General features: G+C 35.3%; 1 protein-coding gene across 1 annotated transcript in view; it reads right to left on the bottom strand.

Moving 5' to 3' along the window:
• Positions 1–14885: 14885 nt before the first annotated feature.
• Positions 14886–25076, bottom strand: part of LOC144967335 (uncharacterized) — a 22894-nt gene continuing 12703 nt past the window's right edge. The window contains exons 2-8 of the mRNA XM_078904427.1: positions 24108–24247; positions 23093–23193; positions 21385–21483; positions 20599–20717; positions 18131–18175; positions 17299–17409; positions 14886–16448 (exon numbers count right to left, since the gene is read on the bottom strand). Of these exons, the coding sequence (XP_078760553.1) occupies positions 16350–16448; positions 17299–17409; positions 18131–18175; positions 20599–20717; positions 21385–21483; positions 23093–23193; positions 24108–24244 (711 nt within the window). The 5' untranslated portion in view covers positions 24245–24247 and the 3' untranslated portion in view covers positions 14886–16349. The remainder of the gene's footprint in view (positions 16449–17298; positions 17410–18130; positions 18176–20598; positions 20718–21384; positions 21484–23092; positions 23194–24107; positions 24248–25076) is intronic.

A 25076-nucleotide genomic window follows, 5' to 3' on the forward strand; every position in this document is an offset into this window, starting at 1 on the left:
CTTAGCTGATAGGGCGGCAGATAAATGTATAATGCCATTCTTAGAGACTATATTTTTTCCTAGTAAATCGGCTTTCACTTATGTACTATATTTTTATATTGTAATTAGTAAACATATCCCTCATAGCGAGATCATTTGCTTGTGCCTGGATGGGGCTTAAAAGTATTTCAAAATAGGTACATTGATAGATTGCTCATGGAATCTTCCGTGACATATTTGAACGAGCCCCCATTGTCTTACCTTTTCTTTGGTATTTTTAACTTCAGATCTACAAATTTTCCACTAAAATCTCCCTTTTTACTGGGGCTAAAATGACCTAACAATGTTGGAAGCATCCAAAACCCCATAAAAACATGAAAACAACATGTAACATGTCATGCATATAAATTATCTCCCTGATGTCGTTATGCAAGACACGGTTTCCTCGAAATTACCGTATCCTCTGACTTTTTTGCAGTCCCGAGGAGTTCAAAGAAACCGTTCTCGAGTGTATAATGACCACTTATCCATATAAGCAAAATCTTTATGAACAAAATATAAACAGAGCGACTGGGAGGCGTCTTTTGACCTCACCTGGTGGGCAGGAGGTCACTTGCTGCATCTTCTATTCCCCTATATCTGTTTTCTGAGTTGCTTTGTTTTTGTCTTGGAACGGGATTATTTGGCTTTGTCCTGGCCCTGGTCCTAGGCTGAGTGGGAAACAGTCAAAGGTATAGTTTTGGGAGATGATATTTTTTTGTCTTATAAATCATCTCTCTGTTATAAACTGTATTATTTTATATTATGATTTGTTAACATTTGAGTGTGTTCCTCTTGTGGAGACCTGTCTTACTTTTTCTTGTGTGCTTTCAATTGTAAATCTATTATAATTTTTTGACTATCCCATTTTCCTCCTTTTTACTGGCTCTGAAATGACCTAAATGTGTTGCAAGCGCCATAAAAGCCTTAAAAAACAAAAACATAGCGAGGTTATGAAGCTAATTTGGATACAAATGTATCTTTTATCATCTCCATTGATTATCCAAATTTATTTCTGACTTAATCCCAAAGAATGTCTGGGTGGGGTTCCTGACCTCCCATGGTAGGCAGAGGGGTACTTGCTGTATCTTCTATCCCCCTGTATGTGTTTTCCAATTGCTTTCTGTCTTTGTCTTGGAATGAGATTTCTAATTTTTGTTCTGCTGGGTGGGGTTCCTGACCTCCCATAGTAAAAACAATCAAAGAATGTATACTTTCCAGGACACGAGAATCATCAGCAGGCAGTTCTTAAATATGCAAATTGTTTAACTTTAGTAATAGCCCTTACAGTGGGATAAAGGAATGGGTGATGAATCAGCCACGAATGGTAAATGGTGTATTTTCTTCTTTGATAAGTGTTTTTCACAGCGTTGTGAATTATATAACTAAACATTTACAATTTTTATCTGATTTCGTTGTTTTAATATTTCCCTGTAGTTTGATTCTTCTTAATGAAGTTAGAGAACAGTGCAACATATCAACACCATTCTCATAAAAAAATAATCACCTTAGACAATTGTAAGTTATTGTAAACGAAAATCATTGAAATATCATGTCTCTGAATGGGGTTCCTGACCTCCCATTGTGGCCAGGGAGGTACTTACTGTCTTCTATCCCCCTATATCTGTATTCCAACTTGCTTTCTGTCTTTATCTTGGAATGGGATTACTTGGTTTTGTACTGGTCCTGGCCGGATACCCTGGCTGAGAGGGAAACAGTATAGTTAGTTTGGGAGATGATATTTTTAAAACTTGTAAACCATCTTTCTGTTATGCACTGTATTATGTTTTCTTTATATTATATATAGACCTGTAAATGAGCTCTATAAAAATTGACTGAAACTCTTCGACAAACTGAAGATTCAATTATTTTTTTTTTTAAATAAGGGCATCATTGGAGAGGAGAGTGATAAATACAATATATCAAAATAGTGGGTGTTATTTCTTACTGGAAGTATGACTCCCATAATTTGATGTAGAAGGAATGCTAATAAGCATGTCATTCATATAGGTAAAGATGACTTCATCAAAGTCATATTCCTGCCTCTGGAATTTTTTTGACATAGAAAAATAATCACCATTATCATCTTTAACTTCTAGCCATGACCAATTGAATTTATTCCTCACGGGACTCACATCTTTATCGATGCTCGACAAGTCTGAATTGCGATCCACGAACAGCTCAGCCATTGTGAGAACATTAGAATAATGTAGCAATGAGCAAACTTGATTTTCAATCAGTAAATGACAGAGAAAAAAAAACTTAAATAAATATGACTTCAGGCCAATACACTGAATTATTAAGTAGAAGTGAATTAACAAGAAGAAACTTCGGCAGGCGTAGCGGAAAAATTCAAAGAATCGAAATGAAGGTAAATCGCCACAAAACAGCAAGCTCGCTTGGGCTTGAGCAAAACAATGCCAGAAAACGTCCTGATTTGCACGGGAATTAATTAGGCTACTTACCATTGTTCCTTATGATCAGGTACTCAATCAGTGAAGAAACGGTCAACCAGTTTGTTTACAACGTGAGGCAATCGAAATGTGCTTGTAGCAATCTATCCTACCTTTCGATTTGAAGATGTCTACATAACGGACTTGCGGCATTCGCAATTTACTTTATCATAGTTTTGAGACTCGAAGGGTAAATGTGGTCAATTTTGGCTTAGATGAAACAGTGAAATTTATCGCTCGGTGGCTCAGTTAAAATTGGCTACAGTTGGGATCACGACGGATTGGAAAGTGAAAAAATAATTTAACGAAGGATGTGTGAAAATACCCAGGGAAGTGTTCACACACGCCTTTTATAAAAAGCGTCGCTTTGTCTTGGCAATATATACATCGTTAATATAAACGGTCCCCATGAGCTATGCGTAGCGCTGTGGAACACTCCTAATTATTTTACGGTCATTCGACTACGATTTGTGAATTCTTTCTTTTTTTATTTCTTTCCTTTTTTAAATATTTGAATTTGACAAATTGACTGATTTCAGTTAATTGACTGAGAATTTACAGGTCTAAAATTATTTGTAAAACATTTGAGTGTATTCCTCTTAGTGGGGACCTGTGCTTGTGTCTGGATGAGACTTTTAGTGATCTCAAACTAAATACTTTGATAGTGTGCTCTTGGAATCTACACCTGTTTCATATTTGAACCAATTCCCCTTGGGTGCTTTAATTGTAATTCTAAAACTTTTTGCTATCCCATTTTCTTCTCTTTTTACTGGCGCTGATATGACCTTAATGTGTTGCAAGTGCTGTAAACTCTTCAAAACAAAAAAAAACAAACAAACGAAACATTCTTCTTAATGAAGTTAGAGAACAATGCAGCATACCTGGGCGGGGTTCCTGGCCGCCTGTAGTGGGCAGGGAGGTACTTACTGTGTCTTCTATCCCCCTGTATCTGTTTTCCAACTTGCTTTCTATCTTTGTCTTGGAATGAGATTACTTGGTTTTGTCCTGGTCCTGGCCGGATGCCCTGGCTGAGAGGGAAACAGTCAAATTTATAGTTAGTTTTGGGAGATGATATTTTTTTTCTGTGTAAATCATCTTTCTGTTATGCACTGTATTGTTTTCTTTATATTGTATATTATTTGTAAAACATTTGAGTGTATTTGTCTTAGTGGGAACTTGTGATTGTTTCTGGAGACTTTTGGTGATCTCAAACTAAATACTTTGATAGTGTGCTCTTGGAATCTACACGTTTCATATTTGAACCAATTCCCCTTTGTCATACCTTTTCTTAGGTGCTTTAATTGTAATTCTTGAACTTTTTACTATCCCATTTTCTCCCATAGTGGGCAGGGGGGTACATACCGTGTCTTCTATCCCCTATATCTGTTATATCCAACATGCTTTCTGTCTTTGTCTTGGAATGAGATTACTTGGTTTTGTCCTGGTCCTGGCCAGATGCCCTGGCTGAGAGGGAAACAGTTGAATGTATAGTTAGTTTTGGGAGATGATATTTTTTTCATTGTAAATCATCTCTCTGTTATGCACTGTATTATGCTTTCTTTATAATATATATGATTTGTAAAACATTTGAGTGTGTTCCTCTTAGCGGGGACCTGTGCTTGTGTCTGGATGAGACTTTTAGTGATCTCAAACTAAGTACTTTGATAGAGTGCTTTTGGAATCTACACCTGTTTCTTATTTGAACCAATTCCCCTTTGTCTTCCCTTTTCTTGGATGCTTTATTGTAATTCTAGAATTTTTTACTATCCCATTTTCTTCCTTTTTACTGGCGCTGATATGACCTTAATGTGTTGCAAGCGCCGTAAAACCCGTAAAAGCATAAAAAGCACTATCACATTTTATTCCTTTTTACTGGCGCTGATATGACTTTAGTGTGTTGCAAGCGCCGTAAAACTCTTAAAAACAAACAAACAAATGCAACATATCAACACCATTCTCATTAAAAAAATATCTCCTTAGACAATTGAAAGTTATTGTAAACGAAAATCATTGAAATATCATGTCACTTCAGCTGTTCATGATTTAATTGGCGAATGAATCTTATTTTCCAAGGCTGGGGTGGGGTCTTTGACCTCCCATGGTGGGCAGGAGGTCACTTGCTGTATCTTCTATCCCTTTATATCTGTTTTCTGAATTGCTCTCTCTCTCTCTCTCTCTCTCTCTCTCTCTCTCTCTCTCTCTCTCTTTGTCTTGGAATGGGATTACTTGGTGTTGTCCTGGCTCTTGCTGGAGTCCTTGGCTGAGAAGTAAACAGTCAAATGTATTGTTAGTTTTGGGAGGTGATATTTTTTTACATTGTAAATCATCTCTATTTTTGTTTTGAAATCCTATTAATGGAATGCTGTGCTGGTGTATGGATGAGACTTTTAGGTGATCTCAAACTAAGTACATTGATGCTGTGCTCTTGGAATCTACATCTGTTCCCTATTTGAATAATTCCCCTTTGTTTCATTTTTTTCTAAGGTGCTCTAATTGTAATTCTTGAAATTTTTTTACCATCCCATTTTCTACCTTTTTACTGGCGCTGATATTACCTAAATGTGTTGCAAGTGCCGCAAAACCCTTAAAACAAAAACATTATTTTCTAAGGGGTTTTCAGGTTTGAATGACGAGTGATATGAGAATGGTTAAACTATTTACATGTTTATGAATGAAAAATACTTTTATTTCTTATGTCTCAAATTGTATCACTGTGAAAATAATGTCCAATAAATAAAAGATATACCAATCGAAAGAAAATTTTGTGGACTAAATTTCCCTGCTAGATGGAAATAACTATGTGAGATTGAATGTAAGCTTCAATTTAATATACGAAAACAGATAAAATGGATGTTTCGGGTTTCATCTTTATCAACAAAACAGGATGAATGAAACACTACAGACAAATGAGATAATGTGGTCGTAGCGTTGTTAAGATGAATGATGTAGAGATTTCAGCTTGCTCTGATGATTAGACAAGGTTGCCATATGCGCCACAGTAAGAAATAAAAAGAGATTTCTTTTGATCTGAATAGTTTCCACTGTTTTTCAGATTCATTTACATCTTTTATGCTGCTGTCTTCTGATAAAAGTATGTCCCGTAGGCACCATGGATGGTTAGTTTTTGAGTTATGGTCAGAAATGTGTTGAAAATTTTAAAGTTTTATATTTAAATGTCAAAATTTTGTATTTCTGATCGTGTTAAATTGCACATTACTACATGACCCATATAGTTAGTATTGTGAAATGGAGATTCCCATAATATAAATAAATAGCTCATTTTTGTTTACATTGGTGCCTACGTCATTTTGTCATATGATATCAGTACGGCTTTTTAAAAAAACTTGAGCTTTTATATAGCGTAATATCCACTAAATGTGTTCAAAGCGCTTTACAAGGGGTCCCTGTCCAACAGCAACATTTAACATTTAGGACGGGATATGACGCCTGTTTGGCGATGATACAATTTTTTTTTTTTGGACAGAGGCAACGCTGTTAATGGCCAGATACTAATTTTACACCTGAGTACGGTGAGAGAATGTGAGTAAAGAGCCTTCTCCAAGGACTCAACAATGCACTGAGCGAGGCTCGAACCCAGGACCTTCCGATCCGAAAGCGAGTGTCATACCACTAGACCACATAGCTGTACAACAGAATGAAGACATCCTGAGTTTGATGACTTGTGTGAGGGGGTGTGCATTGCCATATGCTGCAGTATGGAGTCCCTATTGTGTGGCTATGTGGTCTTGTGATATGACACACGCCTTTGGATCGGAGGGTCCTGGGTTCAAGTCCTGCTCTGAGCAGCTCCTAACACTATAACTGTATTATATTAGACTGTTTCCCTCTCTGCTAAGGACTCTGGTCAGGACCAGGACAGAATCTAGTAATCTCATTCCAAAAAGGGGGATAGAAGACACAGCAAATGACTTTCCGGCCCACTATGGGAGATCAAAGACCTCCCTCAGGCCATCATTCATAAAATTGTTCGAGTATCTGGAGTAAAATATGAAATAGTTGACACCTATCACAAGCTTCCCTTTTTAAACAATAGGATAACTCACAATTTCATCAACTTTTAAAATGATAAATGCGATTAAGGAGGATGTAAAATTGTGTTTAGCTTGGAAATGAAAAAAATTGCACAAGCATATGTGTCAGTACACGGCATAATCAGTCGGAAGGTGAAAATTTTGGATTTGCATTAAAAATAATTTTATGAAAGAATATGCTCCCCAGAGCATTTTAATCTTAATCTTTAGTTGAAGTAAATCGGGTGATTTTCATGAAGTTCTGGTCAGATGTATGGGAAAGGTATCCAGCAACTTTTCTCAAATTTCATACTTTTTCAACTTGACTAGCTGTAAAAAATATTTAGAAGTGAAATTAAGCTTTGATATTTCCCACAGATGGGTTGATTTAATCATTTATGACAAGAACTCATTTTTGATAAAAATTGACCTTCTAACTAAACTTGGCAATATCTCAGTTCAAACCTTTTCACCATCCGACTGATTATGTCTTTCACTGTAACATATGTAAACTGGCTTATCTGAGCTGCTGGTTAGGGTGTGCTTGTTAATCACTTCCAGGATAGAGTTCTTCTCCACGACAAACCCTCATCTTCACTTGCAAGTTCTACATTGTGAGAGTGGAGCGGAATGACTTGCAGTGGGACTCTATGAATAAGCTCTGATATTTTAAAAATGCCGACTACCATCAAAAACATCGGACACAAAAACAGGGGATAAAAATATTCTCATTGCCGTTTTATTTGGAAAATAAGAAAAACCCATCTCCCTAAAACATTGCTCTGGTTTTTTCCAGACCACTCCAATATTTTTTTTTTTTGGACATAAAATAGCAAATGCAATCACATTATAGCATTCAAAGATAATATAGACAAGACCAGGACTAGTTGATTACGGAATCAAGATAACACATCTGCGATCCAACCAAGACCAACCTTTTTAAAAAAATAATAATTTGGGTGATATCAGTAAGAATTGCAACAAATCATCATGTATCATTCGTTCAATTTCACTTCAATCTTTGCAAAATGCAAGGTTTTAAAGGAGAATTTCAGTGTTCCGCATTCACCCAAAATATCTTGGAATAATAATATTTGATAATTAAAATCTTTTACATGTAACTTACTTTTTGTTTAACACTCTTGGTGTAAAGTTCAATGGCTCTACAAGTCAATGTGGTTTTTCTCATGCAATCGGTTATCATTGCCGTACCAGTGTCTGGTTGGGCAAGTTGAAAGAGATGTGGTAAAAGTAAAAGGTAGAGAATACCAATAAGTTGACATTTGAGACGGGGACGGATAATTTAGTTAAATTTAGTAAGAGAACTATTACTTCATTCAAAGCAACACCTGTTGAAATATTCATGTGGCATGCATAACTAGAAGTAGTAGCTTTTGTGTTTGTGCCAGTTTAATTTAGTTTCCAGGATTTTACAGCACTTGCAACACTTTCAAGTTAATTCAGCGCCAGTTAAAAGGTAGAAGAGTGAGAGAGAAAAAAATACCTTTAAAATCAGAATACACCTATAAGCATGATCTAACAATACGCATCTCTCTGCAATTCATGATGACCCTGATTACATGTATTTGTGGAGACCACTGTATTAATGATGTTTGTTTTTGTTTTTAAGGGTTTTACGGCCCTTGCAACAAATATAGGTCATATCAGCGCCAGTAAAAAGGAAGAACATTGGATAGTGAAAAGATTCTAGATGTACAATTAAAAGGACTTGAGGAAAAAGTAAGACAAAGGGGAGTGGTTGGTTCAAATAGCTAACAGATGTAGATTCCAAGAGCACCACATCAATGTACTTAGATTGAGATCACCTAAATGCCTCACCCAGACACCAGCACAAGATCCCACTAAGAGGAATACACTCAAATGCTTACATTATACATTCAAAATAATAAATATAACAGTACATAACAGAGAGATGATTTACAAGGAAAAATATATCATCTCCCAAGACAATAATTATGCATTTGACTGTTTCCCTCACAGCCAAGCACTACGGCCAATGCCAGGGCAAAACCAAGTAATCTCATTCCAAGACAAAGATAAAGCAAATTGGAAAATAGATATAAGGGGATAGAAGACAACAGTAAGTGCCATCCTGCCCACTATGGGAGGCCAGGAACCCCACCCAGTATTAATGATGTTAAGAAAGAAAGTTGCATAGTATCAAACATGAGATATACTTCAGAATGTAAGTCGTCAGTACTTATTCCCAAATAGTATGGGAAAATATATTATACTTATTTCCACTTCTATCGATTAAATTAGTAGCAAGATAATGAAAAATGAAAAAAAAAATTTTTTAATGTGTCAACTAACCCTGGCCTCTCCTATAGATGAAAATATAACGACAATGATGATGATAATGATTACGATGTCAGTGATGATAACAATAACAATAATGGTACTGATATTATAACAAATCATGCTTATTTTATATATACAGTGCTGCACGAAAATCTCGAACACGCAAATCTTGAAATCACGGAAATCTTGAACATTTCTCAATTCCCCATTATATTCCCTCTAATTTCACAGTACTGGCAACACGAAAATCTCAAACGCTATCAGAGGTGAACACGGAAATCAGGAACAAATGGGACCTTCATTTTCACGTTCTTTGACAAAATTCTTTTGTCTATGTTTCTATTGAACGGAAATGAAAGCTGTCATTGCTCTCCATTGGCATTAACTGTGTTAGTTAATGTGTTTTTACTTGCGTGTGTGGAGCATGTGTGTGTGTGTGTGAGAGAGTGGAAGTGGAGGGAGGTGTGTTTGACCAGTACATGTGACACTTCACTCTTATCCAATGTTTACCAGTATCATGATCAGTGGGAGACAGTGAGGCAGTGGTGACATAGGCTGTTCCTAGAGATATCGATAGATGTCGCTGGCTGTTACTGTTGTGCATATTTTTTTTTTAATGATAAGAGATGGGGAAGACAGGGTGAGAAGAGAGGCGTGCGCGATAGAGATATAAGTGAGGAGTGTTAGTGATACTTTGCGATAGACTTGCGTACTATCCAAAGGGTAGCAAGCCATTGCTATTGTCCGTTCACGCTATAGAAACCAGGATAAACTCTGGCTCCATGGGTCTTAAGACTCTGAAAGACTACTACTCCTACTACTGTTGGTGATTAGAAACCAGTTTTGTAGTGTGTAATCAACAATGCAATGTGCTGGCTTTGTCTTATCATATGACTCAGAAAGGGGAATATTATTCCACCTGTTATTGAACGAAACAAGACTCATTAAATGCTGCACCTCATTCTTATGAGTCCTTACTGAACCCCCCCCCCCCCCCCTTCACATTCTTCAAATACTTTGTAAATTACTCAACATGTACAACTCGAAAACACGGAAATCTCGAACAAATAGGTCTGGTCCCAACTTGTTTGAATATTCCGAGCTGCACTGTATATATATATAGATATCACAAATTCCATATTGCCATAGCCCTTGACATACAATAGCAAGAGAAGACACTCATACATGTTACACACATATCACAATTGCACGATTCAGTTGGAATAACAAAAAGTGTGTCATTTGACAGATCTTTTCATCAAAATTAAATTAGTGATGCAAACAATTCAATCAGTTTTTTTTAACCAGACAAGTTGGAGTAGATAAAATGCATGTCTTAAAAACATTTAAATCAAGAATACACAAAAAGATTTGGGAATTCCCAATTATACGAGATCGTTCAGCAACTGTTTAAACATCAAAAGTGGATGAAATGTTTATCGTTATTCTTCCGAAAAAAAATATGGAGAATATTTAATTCAGAGCAGGGATAATGTGGAAATGTCAGCAGGGTTCAGCAACATCTGCCAAAATATGATGTAATAAAATATTGGAACAAGCCATTCTAATATGGTCAAATGGCCATTGAAGACGCTCCTCGAGAAGTCGTCAATTGTCAGTCATGAATTTAGACAAAGTTGTAGATGGGAAATAAATAAATAAATCATAAATCAAGGTCTGTCTGCGTCTCCTAACTTTGCAATAGAAAGGAAGACAAACGAGCGTCACAAGAGGTAGAAATGGCCAGCAATCAAAGCAAGAGATTTGCAATAATCTCTCTCTCTCAATTAACCCCATCTGCTGGTTACTAGCTAAGGTGAGCCCCACTGCTAGCTGTACCTTAGTGTGACATGCTGTTTTTCTCCACTCTCCTACTGAACTCTGTCTTACTTAACGCACATAATAAGCAGACTATGATACTTGGTCTAAAACTACAATCACTTATTTGTTTAATTACGGACAAACTTTTTCGGATGTCTTGTGCTGTTGTGTAACATTATTTCATGACAAAATTATTTTAAAAAACAACAAAACATGCAAAATATGTTGGAGTTATTATCAATAGCAAACTTCATAGAACAGAGCAAAATGGATGTGCCATGGCAAATTGTATGCAAGGCTTTATCAAACAAAACACATCAAGCTATCCATAATCAATTCAAAGAGAAACATTGTAAAGAAAAAAAACAAAAAAAACAAAAAAAAACCCAAACCAATACTGGAATAAGGTTGTTGTTCAGTTTGAGAACTATGCCTAGAAAAAAACAAAAAGAAAAAACTAATGAAGAATGCATTATGCCATGTTATATATAACTATTCTTTCATTAATGCTAAATAGATAGAAACATAAAACAATTAAGATGGTTAATGCATCATCATGAAAAATAATTATATGAGCTTCTGTCTGTATAGCGTAATGTCCACTAAATTAGCTTAAAGGCTTTTCAAAGGATGACCAAGGCCAACAGCATTGCTTGACATCTAAGGCATTTTTTTTTCAATTTTTCTTTGGGACACAGACAATGCTGTTGTCAGCCAGGTACTCATTTTATACCTGAGTATGCCGAGGAAATATGATTAAAGAGTCTTTTCCAAGGAGTGAACTTTACCCAATCCACAACCTACAGATTAATAACAAAGTGTATTTCTATTAAACCACAAAGTCACAATTTAAAAAAAAAGAAGCTAAAATTAAAATAACAAATTTGTACAAAACTCTAAATGGCCTTATAGAAATAACAATATTTATTTTAAATGAATAATTAAATGAATTCAAATAAAATACAAATTAGGCAGTCTGGGGATCAAACTACTTTCATTTTCATATTCCTCCATTAAATTAGAAATCAGGCATTGGTGTAAGATAAAGATCTGAAAAAGTGTGTATGAAACAACACCAGACAAAACAGAGAGAGAAAAGTATAAGAAAAATCAAAACATCCCAAAAGATCAGCCTGTTTTGACTGGGAATCGAACCTCAGATATCCTTATTACTGGTCAGACGTGCCACCATTATACACCATAGAGGTTACCCAATAGTTGGGATGATTTAATGCCTACATTCATCACAAGGGTAATCTCTGTGGTGTAATGGTTAAAAAAAGATTTTTTGAGATTTTATATAGCGCAATATCCACTAATCGTGCTAAAAGCGCTTTACAAGGGGTCCAAGGCCAACAGCAACACATAACATGTAGGACAAGACATGACGCCTGTTAGGCAATATTACAATTTTTTAGGACAGAGACAACGCTGTTAATGGCCAGGTACTCATTTTAAGGCTGAGTACGGTGAGAGAATGTGAGTAAAGAGCCTTTTCCAAGGATTCAACTATGTGCCGAGCGAGACTCGAATCCAGAACCTTCTGATCTGAAAGCGAGTGTCGTACCACAAGACCACATAGCCGCACTGGTAACATGTCTGACAGATAATCAGGAGGTCGGAAATTCGATCTTCAGTCCGAACAGGCTGATATTTTGGGGGATTTTATTTTTTCTTATTGAATTTTTCTCTTTGCTTTTTCTGGCACTGTTTCATACATACATTTTATGATCTCCATCAAGCATTTAGAGCCATACTCACTCTTTTTATCCAAAATACATTCCACTTATGTGACAACATAATAACTGGAAAAAACGATATTGAGCATAATTGAGACTTCTGTTTGTTTTTAAGGGTTTTACGGCGCTAGTGACACATTAAGGTCTTTTCAGCACCAGTAAAAAGAAAGAAAAGGAGAGAGTGATAAAATTCTAGAATTACTAGTAAAAGTACCCAAGAAAAAATAAGACTAAGAAGACTGGTTCAAATAGGGAACAGATGTAGAGTCCAAGAGCTCACTATCAATGTTTGAGGACACCCAGAAGTCTGGCCTTGACACCAGTACAGGATCCCACTGATAGGAACACACTCAAATGTTTACATAATATATCCAAAACAGAAAACATAACTACCAACACATAACAGAAAGATGATTTACAATGAAAAAAAAAATCATTTCTCATAACTAATACTAAACATTTGACTGTTTCCATCTCAGCTTAGGACTCCAGTGAGGGCAAGGACAAAACCAAGCAATCCCATTCCAAGAGAAAGACAGAAAACAACCCGAAAAATATAATATAAGGGGATAGAAGACCAAGCAAGTGACCTCTTGCCCATCATGGGAGGTCAAAAGACCCCACCCAGGCCCTCGACCTCTGCATTGTCCTCTCTCCATTTAGATTTTTGGTAGTCCCTACTTATCAAAAATTGAAAAAATAAATATGCTCAGTTACTCAATCTAAAAGAAATTAATTGACATGTACAGTTTTATTCAACTGACGTCATCATTTAAAAATTAAAAACAGTAGCGTTTTTGACTCTGAAAAATGTAAATAACGATAGGGTAAAAGTAACCACAGCCAAATACTGAGATAGTCAGTGATAGAGTTGAGTGAGTTAAAAGTTTGAGTTGGCCAGTTTATATAAAAATGAAGAAGGGACAATCAATTTTTTGTTTCACCCTCAATGATGCATATCAACCACTCCTGTCCCTGAGCCATTCAGAATACCTAATGATTCAGCTTGACCTTAGACACAAACCACTACCAAAAGTGTGGTGTGTGTGTGTGTATGTGTGTTGGGGGGGGGGGGGGGAACCAAAGAAAAAAATCATCACACATGGAAAGACCAAGAGATGGAAAAACTTGTCCGTTAATTGAGTGCACTGACGAGGATGTTTATATAGAAACGTACCACAGTGATTAAATAAGAAAACTAAAAAAAAAAATAATAATAATAATGGTAATATATTTGTTTTTGTGGTTTTATCGTGCTTAAGACACAGGAGAGAAAAGTAGTAGATCTGAAGTTAAAAGCACGAAAAACAAAAGGGATAAGATCAAATAACGAACAGAAGATTCCACAAGCAATCCATTGATGTGCAAATTTACATTACCTAAAAGTCCTATCCAGATACAAGCAAAGGATCCCGCTATAAAGGATACACTCAAATGTTTACAAAGTACAATATCCAATGTACAGAATTCAAAACTAATAATCATAATAGAACATAGAAAAGGAAGACAGTTATGGGGAATGGAGGACCTCATGCCCACCATGGGAAGTCATAAGACCCCACCCATAATGGTAATAATAATAATAAAATAATAATAATAATAATAATAATAATAATAATAATAATAATAATGATAATAATAATGATAATAATAATAATAATAATATAATAATAATAATAATAATAATAATAATAATAATAATAATAATAATAATAATAAAATAACAATAATAATAATAATAATAATAATAATAATAATAATAATAATAATAATAATAATAATAGTAATAATAATAATAAGAAGAACAACAACAACAACCTATGTATTCTAAATATAAAATTCTATCTCGTATCTAATCACCAGAACGAGTCTTCAAAATTGGTAAAGGGCATGTCATAGACCAAGACGTAAATCTACCCACAGAAACACACTACTCAGTAATATATCAAAAGAGAATTTCATTTGTATATATTAACAAACTGCATTCATACAAATCTGCTCTCTTTAAGAAACAACAACTGGGTATATTCCATATAAAAAACTATACAAGCTATCAACAACATGCGCAATGAAATCAAAATATTTCACAACAAACAGTTTAGAATTTTTAAAAATAATTTTAGAAAAAGTTGATTGAACTGTTCAAGGGATAATCAAGACAAATTGCGCGTGATGCCTCTAGTGACCAATTTCAAGACACGCCTCAGCATTTTGTTGTTTTGTGTATATAATCTTTGTCTAATGAGGGTCAAAGGCCAAACTGTTTGTTCATTATTGAGAAGTGGTGGAATTTGAAATTTGAACATCTTACCGTGAACACAAGTCGCACAAGAAAAAATAATAGTTGCAACTTCAAAATTATACCAGCAACAACAAAATCCAGGACAAACATTCATTTCTAGTGCATGAAATCAAGGACTGGAATCAACTGGATGGCAGTGCGGTCACATGTAAAACTGTGGCTGCTTTCAACTCACAAGTACCAACGACTAGCCGCATGCGGGCACTTGTACCTGCGTGTGATACTCCACTAGGAGGTTTACGCAGTACTTCACAGATACAGATGTATCTATTTGTCTGTTTAAAGGGTTTTACGGTGCTTGCGACACACTTAGGTCATTTCAGCGCCAGTAAAATGGAAGAAAATGAGATAGAAAAAAATATTCTAGACTTACAATTAATGAGGAATGATACAAACAAGTAACAGATGTAGATTCCAAGAGTACGTCATCAGTGTACTTAGTTTGAGATCACCTAAAAGTCTCAACCAGACACAAGCACAGGATCCAACTGAGTAACACACTCAAATGCTAATATTATACATTCAAAACAACAACAACAAAAAATAATACATAACAGAGAGATGATTTACAACGAAAAAAATATCATCTCCCAAAACTATAACAATACATTTGACTGATGCACTCCCCACCAAGGACCCTGTCCTGGGAAAAGACAAAACAGAGTAATCTCATTCCAATGCAAAAACAGAAAGCAAGTTGAAAAACATATAGGGGTATAGAAGACACAGTAAGTGACAATTCCTGCCCACTATGGGAGGTCGGGAACCCCACCCAGCAGAATCTCTTTATACTCATTTAAATAAATATCTTTGGTAATCATGACTCATAAGCACAATTACCTCCAAAAATTAAAAATTCATACATATAAAGTCATATTAAAAGATCATTAAGTTTGGTCAACTGAAGAAAACACACCACGAAACCTGTTTTACCATTTCAAATCATGAAAATACATAGAAAGAATAACTTTGTCAATATCACAAAAGTGCAATTTGGCACTCCATGTAGGATTTGTCTCCTCCACTTACACTTTTATCTTAAAAAAAGAAAAACAAACAAACAAAATATTTTATATTCCATGACTCCCAATAACGATACTCAAAGCGTTATACAAGGGGTCCTGAGCCAACAGCATAACTTAACTCTCTCCTTACCAGCTATTTTCAGAATTTGACCCGAAACTTCACACTCACCCAACACAAAAAAAAAAAAAAGATTTTTCAGAGAATAGTAACGACTATATGCTTGTTTTGTTAAGAAAAACGAGCTCTGCAATACAGTGTCGAATTTTTATAGCTATAACTATAACAGAAATGAGATCAGAACAAGAAAATTGTTGGTTACATCGTAACGAATGTGACGATTTTCCTTTGGGTGGTAAGGAGAGGGTTAATATGTAGAAGACAAAACACCTGTAAGGCGATATTACAAGCTTTTTTTAAAGAGCCAGCGCTGTAACTGAGTACGATGAGAGTCTTTCCCCAAGGACTCACCTTGTGACACCAGAGTGGGACTCAAACCAGAGACATACAAGTCTGAAGGCAGGTGTCAGACCACCAGACCAAAAAAGTCGAACAACTAAATAATCCTGTAACCCAAACTCATTCAAGATATCATCATTGTCTTTGTCATCATTATCATTACTACCGTCAATTATTGAAATTATCCATCCCTGGGGTAGAAATACTTCAGAGCTGGTCTCATGATGTACTGGGCACCATCAAAATAGTCAAAATAATCGGAGACATTTGGGTGGTCTACCTGATGAAATAGAAGAGATTAAATATAAGAAAAATATTATAAACTGTAATGAAGTAGGTTAGAGCACCCAGTTATATAAGCAATCGCGATGAGTGCATCCTTGAAGTTCATCCCATCAGAGAAGATGGAGTGATGGTCTGTGGTGAAATAAGTACATGCAGAATAACTGACACATCAATCCTTAGTTTTACCTCAATGACATCTTACAAGGCCATGCTGTCCCTTGGATGGAGCACATAGTATGCAGAACTGAATGTTTTTCCAACAAGACAACACCTTGCCATGTGTTGCAGTAATCTGTCATAACTTTGGTGACTACGTTATAGACATTGTGATGCTGGTCCAAGAATGGAACATTCTTCAAGAGAAGATTGAACATTATATTTGTTCAATGAGAGACAAAATAAAGTAGTCCTTCAGAGCCATCAGGCCCATGGAGCCGGAGATTATCCCGTTTTCTATCGTGTGAGTAGCAATTATTTCTAACCCTTTGGATAGGACACTAGTCTATCACAAAGTACTCTCCACCATATCTAACAGACCCAGCTACCCAATCAAAGCTCAGTGGACAGGGGGGTTGCAAAATAAAATCTCCACTTCACCCGGGATTGATCCTACTCCCTGTGCGTGTGAAGCGAGTGTTCAGCTAATCAGGACCCCAAGACAAAATACAATTTGTTAAAAAAAGCTTCAGGTGGACATACAGGCTACTGTATTCAATGACATTTTTATGAAGAGCAAGAAGTAAGGCCCATATAGAAAAGTGAATAATGAGGAACATCATCCCATTCATCATTGACTTAAGACATGGCATTTCATATAAGTACCAATGTTTCATATAAGTACTAACCTCATGATGTGAGATGACTTCAATGTTTTCCTGGGGAACATATGTAACTTGAGGCATACGACGGTCTGCTGTGTCGACTAGAATGGAATAGTTTGGCTGTTTCCTCCAGTACTATTTTTAAAAAAATCAACAAGAGAGACAGAGAGAAAAAAAGTAAAATTGAGCCCGACTAAGGTAAAAAAGAGAGGCATGGGGTTACACTATTTAGGCTATATGTTGCCCAAATAAAGTCACCCCCCCCCCCTTCAAAAAAACGAAAAAAAAAACAAAACAAAATACAACCCTGTATACAGATGAAAGTGATACTAAACAATTAGAGGCTGTGACACTGTAAAAGTAATAAACAAAAATTAATATGACAGCTTCTAGCTGCTGTTTAGTACCAAACACGGAATGTCTTGGGATCAAAACCCTTCTTCAGCCAACAACAACAAAAGAATAATGAAAACATAAATACATTACCAAATAACCAGATCGACAGCAGAGAAATATTCGGTATGTCCTCTCTGTGGAAAAAAAAACAACTGCCTTCTGACCAGTAGGTCCCTGGTTTGAGTCTCACCCTGGTGTCACAAGATGAGTCCTTGGGTAAAATTGTTTACATTCCAAGATTTTTTTCTACAGTGAGGATGTACCGAATAATTCTCTGTCGTCGATCTGGTTTTTAAGTAATGTATCTATGTTTTCATTTATTTTTGTTGTTGGCTGAAGAAGGGTTTTGAGCCTGAAACGTTCATTGATTTGGTAATGTTCTTTTTTTTGTAGCTTTTATATTTGTTTATTAATTTTTGCATACAGGTGATAGGATGAAATTGGGTGATAATCTACTTACCCATCTATCAGGTGGGTGCATTTTCTCCAACCAATTCTGCGGTGCCTGAAAGCAAGTGAGACAAGTTCAAAATTTTGTTATAAATGGGGGAACAGTGGAAAATACCATAGCTGTCTGGTGTACCTGATCTGTACAAATATTAATCAAGAACAATTAAAAACTGATCAGAATGATTTTAAAGAAAAATATTTTTATAATTTGATATATTATAAATTCTTGTAAAAAAAACAACAAAAAACAAAGAACAAAACAAAACAAAAAATGTAAATGTTAGCAGATGGAAAAAAACATAAAGATAATGCATTTGACATGAGAATCAGGCAGGTTGGTCTTAAGCACATTTCGGACTCACTTTGATTAATCTTTTGCCTAAAAACAACAATAACAACAACAACATCACAAACGACTACTACTACTACTACAAATACTGCTACTACTTTTACTACTACTATTACTACTATTACTACTACTACTACTACTACTACTTCTACTACTGCTGCTGATGCTACTACTACTACTACTACTACTACTACTACTACTACTACTACTACTACTACTACTACTACTACTACTACTACTACTACTACTATTACTACTACAACTACTACTACTACTACTACTACTACTACTACTACTACTAATAATAATAATAATAATAATAATAATAATAATAATAATAATAATAATAATACAACTACTATTTCTACTACTATCCGAGACAAAAAAAAAGAGAATTTTAGCTTTGATTTTAAATGCAAATAGCACCTGAACTTCTTGACCGATTGCAAAACGGTTTGGCAAAGTTATGAGGAAATATGTTAAAACAAGTTTGATCTCCCTTATTTTAACTGACGATAATGATTTGTATCAAATGTCACTATAAAGTGAATTGAAAAAAAGAGATTGGATTGGTTATCTTATCTCTCTACAGCAAAGGAATTGTAAAATCCAATGTATTTTCTGAAAGGCCAAACATTTCTCTTTTCAACTGCAAATAAGGCTATTAAAGGTATTATTGAGATAATCCCACTAAAATGAAAGAAAGTTAGAGGAATATCAAAAATATTTGGATAAAGACTGATTGCACGCAGACAACCAAAACCTAATGTTTTGAAATAAAATCTAAAATGTTAAACCATCATAAAGGGCAAGTATTGAAGTGCGTGTATCGGCAATTTTTCCTGGATGTGCCCATTATCAGGGGGAAAACTGAATGGGAATTCCCAAACCCGATATAGTATCGGGTAAAAATCGGCATTAATTGGTTTTCGACCACCAAAACTCTGACTTGAGCAACATAATGTCTACTGACGAGACCTCGATGTAGTCCAATTTTCATACATTTGAACTTTTGTAAAAATGATTCGTTTAGAGTAACATTTTCGTGGGTTCCCAATAGCTCAGTTGTTAGAGCACTCGCCTCACACGCAAAGGGACCAAGATCGATCCCGGGTGCAGTCGAGATTTTTCTGAACACCCTTCCACCAGCAGTGATTGGGTAGCTGAGTTAGATGTGATGGAAAGTACTTTACAATAAACTAGTTTCCTAACCAAATTGTTATTGTCCATTTCATGCTATAGAAACCGGGATAAACTGCAGCTCCATAAGCCCAATGGCTCTGAAGGACTAACATTTTCACCACTACTTCCAGGATGTGCGCTTATGTGGTCTAGTGGTATAACATTCGCCTTCGGATCAGAAAATCCTAGGTTTGAATCCCTAGCGGCGCATATTTGAGTCCTTGGAAAAGGCTCTTTCCACACATTCTCTCACCGCACTCAGGTGTAAAATGAGTACCTGGCCTTTAACAGCATTGTCTCTTGACTATAATAAATTGTAATAATGCCTAACAGGCAACATTTCTCGTCCTACATGTTAAGTGTTGCTGTTGGCTAGGGACCCCTTGTAAAGTGCTTTGAGCATGTTTAGGGGATATTGGGCAGTATAACCTCAAGATTTTTGCGAGTTTTTTTTGGGTATAAATCATTAGTTTACAGTCTAACATTTCACCACTACTTCCACAACGTTAAAACTCGACTGTACTGCCACAAAAACAGCACTTTCCCTGATCATATGTTACAGTGAATGACATAATCAGTCGGATGGTAAAAAGGTTTGAACTGAGATATTGCCACGTTTAGTTAGAAGGTCAATTTTTATCCAAAATGAGTTCTTGTCATAAATGATTAAATCAACCCTTTTTGTACATCTTCAGGACAAATCAAAGCTTAATTTCACTTCTAAATATTTTTTACAGCTAGTCAAGCTGAAAAAGTATGAAATTTGAGAAAAGTTGCTGGATACCTTTCCCATACATCTGCCCATAACTTCATTTACTTCAAATAAAGATTAAAATGCTCTGGTGAGCATATTCTTTCAGAAAATGCCAAAAAATGCAAATCCAAAATTTTCACCTTCTGACTGATTATGTCATGCACTGACACATATTTTCACGAATATAACTTACCTTGGCCTCAGTATCCCAGCCAACAATAACACCCCTATAGCCCCAAATCTTGTGGCGAACAACTTGTCCAACTCTGTACTTTAAATCAGGGGGACGCTGAGAACGGACTGCCGTGGATACTGCACATTCATGAAAAAAAAAAGTCAAATTTAAATACTTAGATGAATTTGAATGTGCGTGTATCCTTTACTGACAGTTTTTACACATCTTTGAATAGGAAAAAATATATCAATATGGCAATGTAAAGTCAAAAATAACTTATGGACAACTAACGGTATTGATAATTGTAATAATAATAATAATAATAATAATAATAATAATAATAATAATAATAATAATAATAATAATAATAATAATAATAATAATGATAATAATAATAATAATCTTAACTTAAATGGTGCCTTGGTAAAAAAGCGCTATACAGAAATGAGTTATGCGCAATTCACTAAAACATGCACATCCCATGCATACAACCACCCAAGCATACAAGTTGCTTGATGGCCAACAATGGTTTCAATTCAATTGATTGCTGTTTAGTTTGACCATAGTGTCACTCTCAGTTTATTAAAATTTGAAATGTTGTAACTTTCAGATACGACAGTCCACAAAGTGAATAAAATTCCTAAAATAGCAAATGTCAAGTGGAGGTATGTAAAATTGTCAGATTTCATGCTGTAAAAATACAAAATCAAAATTATCTTCAAAATTCTTTTAAAAATAACCTTTGTACCACATAAAACAAAAAGACACCTATCAGAAGAGAGTTATAAGAATAGAAATACTCACAGGAAAAATGTCCTTCAGGACTTTTGTGTCGAAAGACTTCCATGGCAGGGCACTCTCCCTCTGAAGAGTCATCATCAAAAATCACCACCTTATGACCATCTAAAATAATGAAAGAAGAAATTTATAAATAAATACATTTTAATACATTAAAATAATTTATTGATAGAATTATCAAACCTACCAAACTGAGTTTGACAAAGGTTTCTAAAAATTAATTTTTTTTTTTTAAACATGATATCATTGAATGGTTGGTCAACCCTTGTACCAGCCAATACATTTTTATATAATGTATTAAAAACAACTAAAAGTGCTGTGCATTGATAGAAGCTTTATTGTCAGTCTCTCAATGTTGCTGATGAAGAAATTAAGTATATATGAATATACTGTTGCTGCTGTTTACGGACACGACCAATGAACAACTTGACTACAGCGCATGATCGGATTGGCCAATTAATCAAATACAGTGGAATCCCTAAAAAGTCAACATTCTTAAAGTCAACGTTTGCTTAAAGTCAACATTCTTGTTGGTCCCAAGTTTTCTGGGGTTTTTAAAATCTAAGTGTGTTCCATTGATAATTGATAAAGTCAACCTTGCTTAAAATCAACCAATCATTGGCTTCATCAGGATTCCAATGTATTGTATATTAACAATTGAACTTTGAGCTTTTAAAAAAAAAAAAATTAATTGAGCTTTTATAGAGCGCAATATCCACTAAACATGCTCAAAGCGCTTTACAGGGGTCCCTGGCCAACAGCAACACTTAACAGGTAGAACGAGACATGATGCCTGTTAGGCGAAATAAGAATATTTTTCAGACAGGGACAACGCTGTTAACGGCCATTTACTCATTTTTACACCTGATTACGGTGAGAGAATGTGAGTGACGAGCCTTTTCTAAGGACTCAACTATGCGCCAAGCGCAAGGCTCGAACCCAGGACCTTCCGATCCGAAAGCGAGTGTCATACCACAAGACTACATAGCCGCACAATGAGGATAAAAAGAATGAACCAATTCATTCCACTTCACTTGTCTCTGCAGCAATACAGTCTTGCCTTGATTATTGCAACTCGCTGCTCTTTGGTCTCTGTGGCACAGGAATTGATAAACTTCATTGAGTTCTACACACGGTAGACAGAATGGTGCTCGGGATTTGACAATTTTGACAGAGGAAGCCTTCAATCCACAGTGGGAATACCACACCGGCTTCCTGTTTGAGCCAGAATCTACAAAATTCCCATAAATCCTTGGAAAGCCAAAAACCAATCTTAATGTTGCGGTGATAGGTCTTTTCATATAGCCAGTCCATTGTTTGAAACCCTTTTTGCCTATTTATCAGACAAGTAACTAATGACTAGACTTTTAACTTAAAGTGCATTAATTTTAAACATGTGCATTTTATGTTGATATTGCTGATGATATGTAATCATTTCTGCTCAATACTTGTTACAATCATAAGTGTGTGCCAACTACTGTACAACAAAATCGGTGATTGAATCAATGATAAAACACAGGATACTTGATTTTTCTTTAAATCACCTTTTTTTTTCCAAGATCAGCTGACATTTACAAATCCATTTGTTATGCCCAATGTTTTAAATCATATTTACCCGGTAATGACTAAAGAGCCACTATTTTTGCATATTTGTCAAAACATTGTAATGATGAAGATGATACTAATGATGATGATGATGACGATGAGTCCTCACCTTTCCACTTGTAAACCTTAGCAATGACATTCAGACACCATGTTTGCCAGGAAGACACAGACATATATTTAAACCTGAATGTATCCAACGATTTCATCAACCTGGCGAGATAAAATAATAAATAAATAAATAAAATAATAAAAGACTGATTCACTTGTTTTATCATTTGATATCAAATACCATTCCATTTTACCAGCTGCACATTAATCTATCCAATCCATTTATAAATACAAGACTAGAATTCTATTAAAATTAACTATTGATCAGTCACACATGTTAACGTTTTTTTTTGGTTTGATTTTGTTAGTTTTTTTTTGTTTTTGTTTTTTTTGGGGGGGGGGGGGGGGTTGTTTGTTTTCTTTTTTTTTTTTTTGGGAGGTGGGATTTTTTTCCTCATAGGGAAACAAATGGGGACAGCGTGGCTAGCAGAGTACGATCTTTGCTTCGTACCCAAAAGGTACCGAGTTCGAGCTCCCGCCACTGCACTCGTGTGGCCTTGAGCAAGTCACCTCGCCCTAGCTCAATTTGTGGCGCTGCACTGTGGCTGATACCTGGGTTATTCCAGTCTTCCCTTGGAATAGACCCTAGAGATAAATTTCCCCAATGAGATGAATAAAGGGAATATTATTTTTATTTATTTTATTTTATTTAAATCAGTAAAACATTAGTAAAAAATAAGACTCAGGTTTGAGAAAATTTGACAAGTTGAGGGTCATCTTAATTTATAACTATTTTAAGTAAAATATTTCTGACTCAAATAAAAGAAGGTTGTTTTAATAGAAATAGAGTGCAGCAGATTGGACAAGCCACTACACTCCCAAAGATAACAAGCATCAAAGTCAATGGATGCTTAGTTACACTTTGTGGGGCCCAATAAAAATGGTGATAATGTTTAAAGTGAACTTCATTAATTCATGGAAGCATTGATGGATTAAACATTTTTTTAAATAATGAGAAACTGTTGTTGTCCTTGCTTTTACATGGAACAAATTGGATATTCTGTTTTCAAATTTACCTTCTAAAGGATGCCTCCCTCTGTTCCTCGGGCACAGAAATTCGATTGGATAAATAATACTGAACTGGAATGGCGAGCAAGAGCAAAAGGTATAAAAAACCTCCCCTCAAACCAGCATCTAGAAATTGTAATGGCATCACCTGGAATTGGTAAATTGAATTGAAAATGAGAAAAGCAAAATCAACTTCTTATATTCAGTAAAACCAAATATATGCGATAAAAATAACAAATTCCAAAAACTACAACCGCTTTTCTAAACAAAAACATGATAACTAAGACTAAAATTTTCCTTTACAACAGTACACATGAAAGCACCTAATTGGGCAAACCTCATCACAAGCAACCAGCGTCCATTAAAATGCCCTTATGTGTGTGATGTGGTCATGCAATCAGCTTGTAACGCACATGTGTATTAGTGAATGTGTCTCAGTGTGTATGTGTATGTGTGTGTGTGTGTGTGTGCTTTCCATTTCGATACATTCCACATGCTCTTTACTTTCTTTGTTTAAATTGGATAACGATTGAGGTGAAGTTACTTTCTGCTTTTAAATTCTTTTAATTACTTTGTTAAGAACAATTGTTCTCATTTGACTGAGATTGTTGGAGAATGAACAGAATCCCCCCCCCCCCCCCCCCCCAAAAAAAAAAAAAAAAAAACCAAAAAAACTAGAGGTAAACAACGCTTTCAAAATTAATGAACTCATGAATTAATGCAGATAGAAATAACAAACACATTGTGAACAAAATTGATGGATGGACAAATTGATTGAGGAATGGACAGACTGACAGTCAGACAGATAGATAGGCAGATAGATATATAGATAGGTAGATAGATAATAGATAGATAGATAGATAGATAGATAGATAGATAGATAGATAGATAGATAGATAGATAGATAGATAGATAGACAGATAGATAGATTGAGGAGAAAGAGGGAAAGATACACACACACAGAAATGAGAAGAGAG

Source organism: Berghia stephanieae, chromosome 3 (genome assembly GCF_034508935.2).
Source record: "Berghia stephanieae isolate SIO BIC M18660-M18661 chromosome 3, UCSD_Bste_1.3, whole genome shotgun sequence".
Classification (NCBI taxonomy): Eukaryota; Metazoa; Mollusca; class Gastropoda; order Nudibranchia; family Aeolidiidae; genus Berghia; species Berghia stephanieae.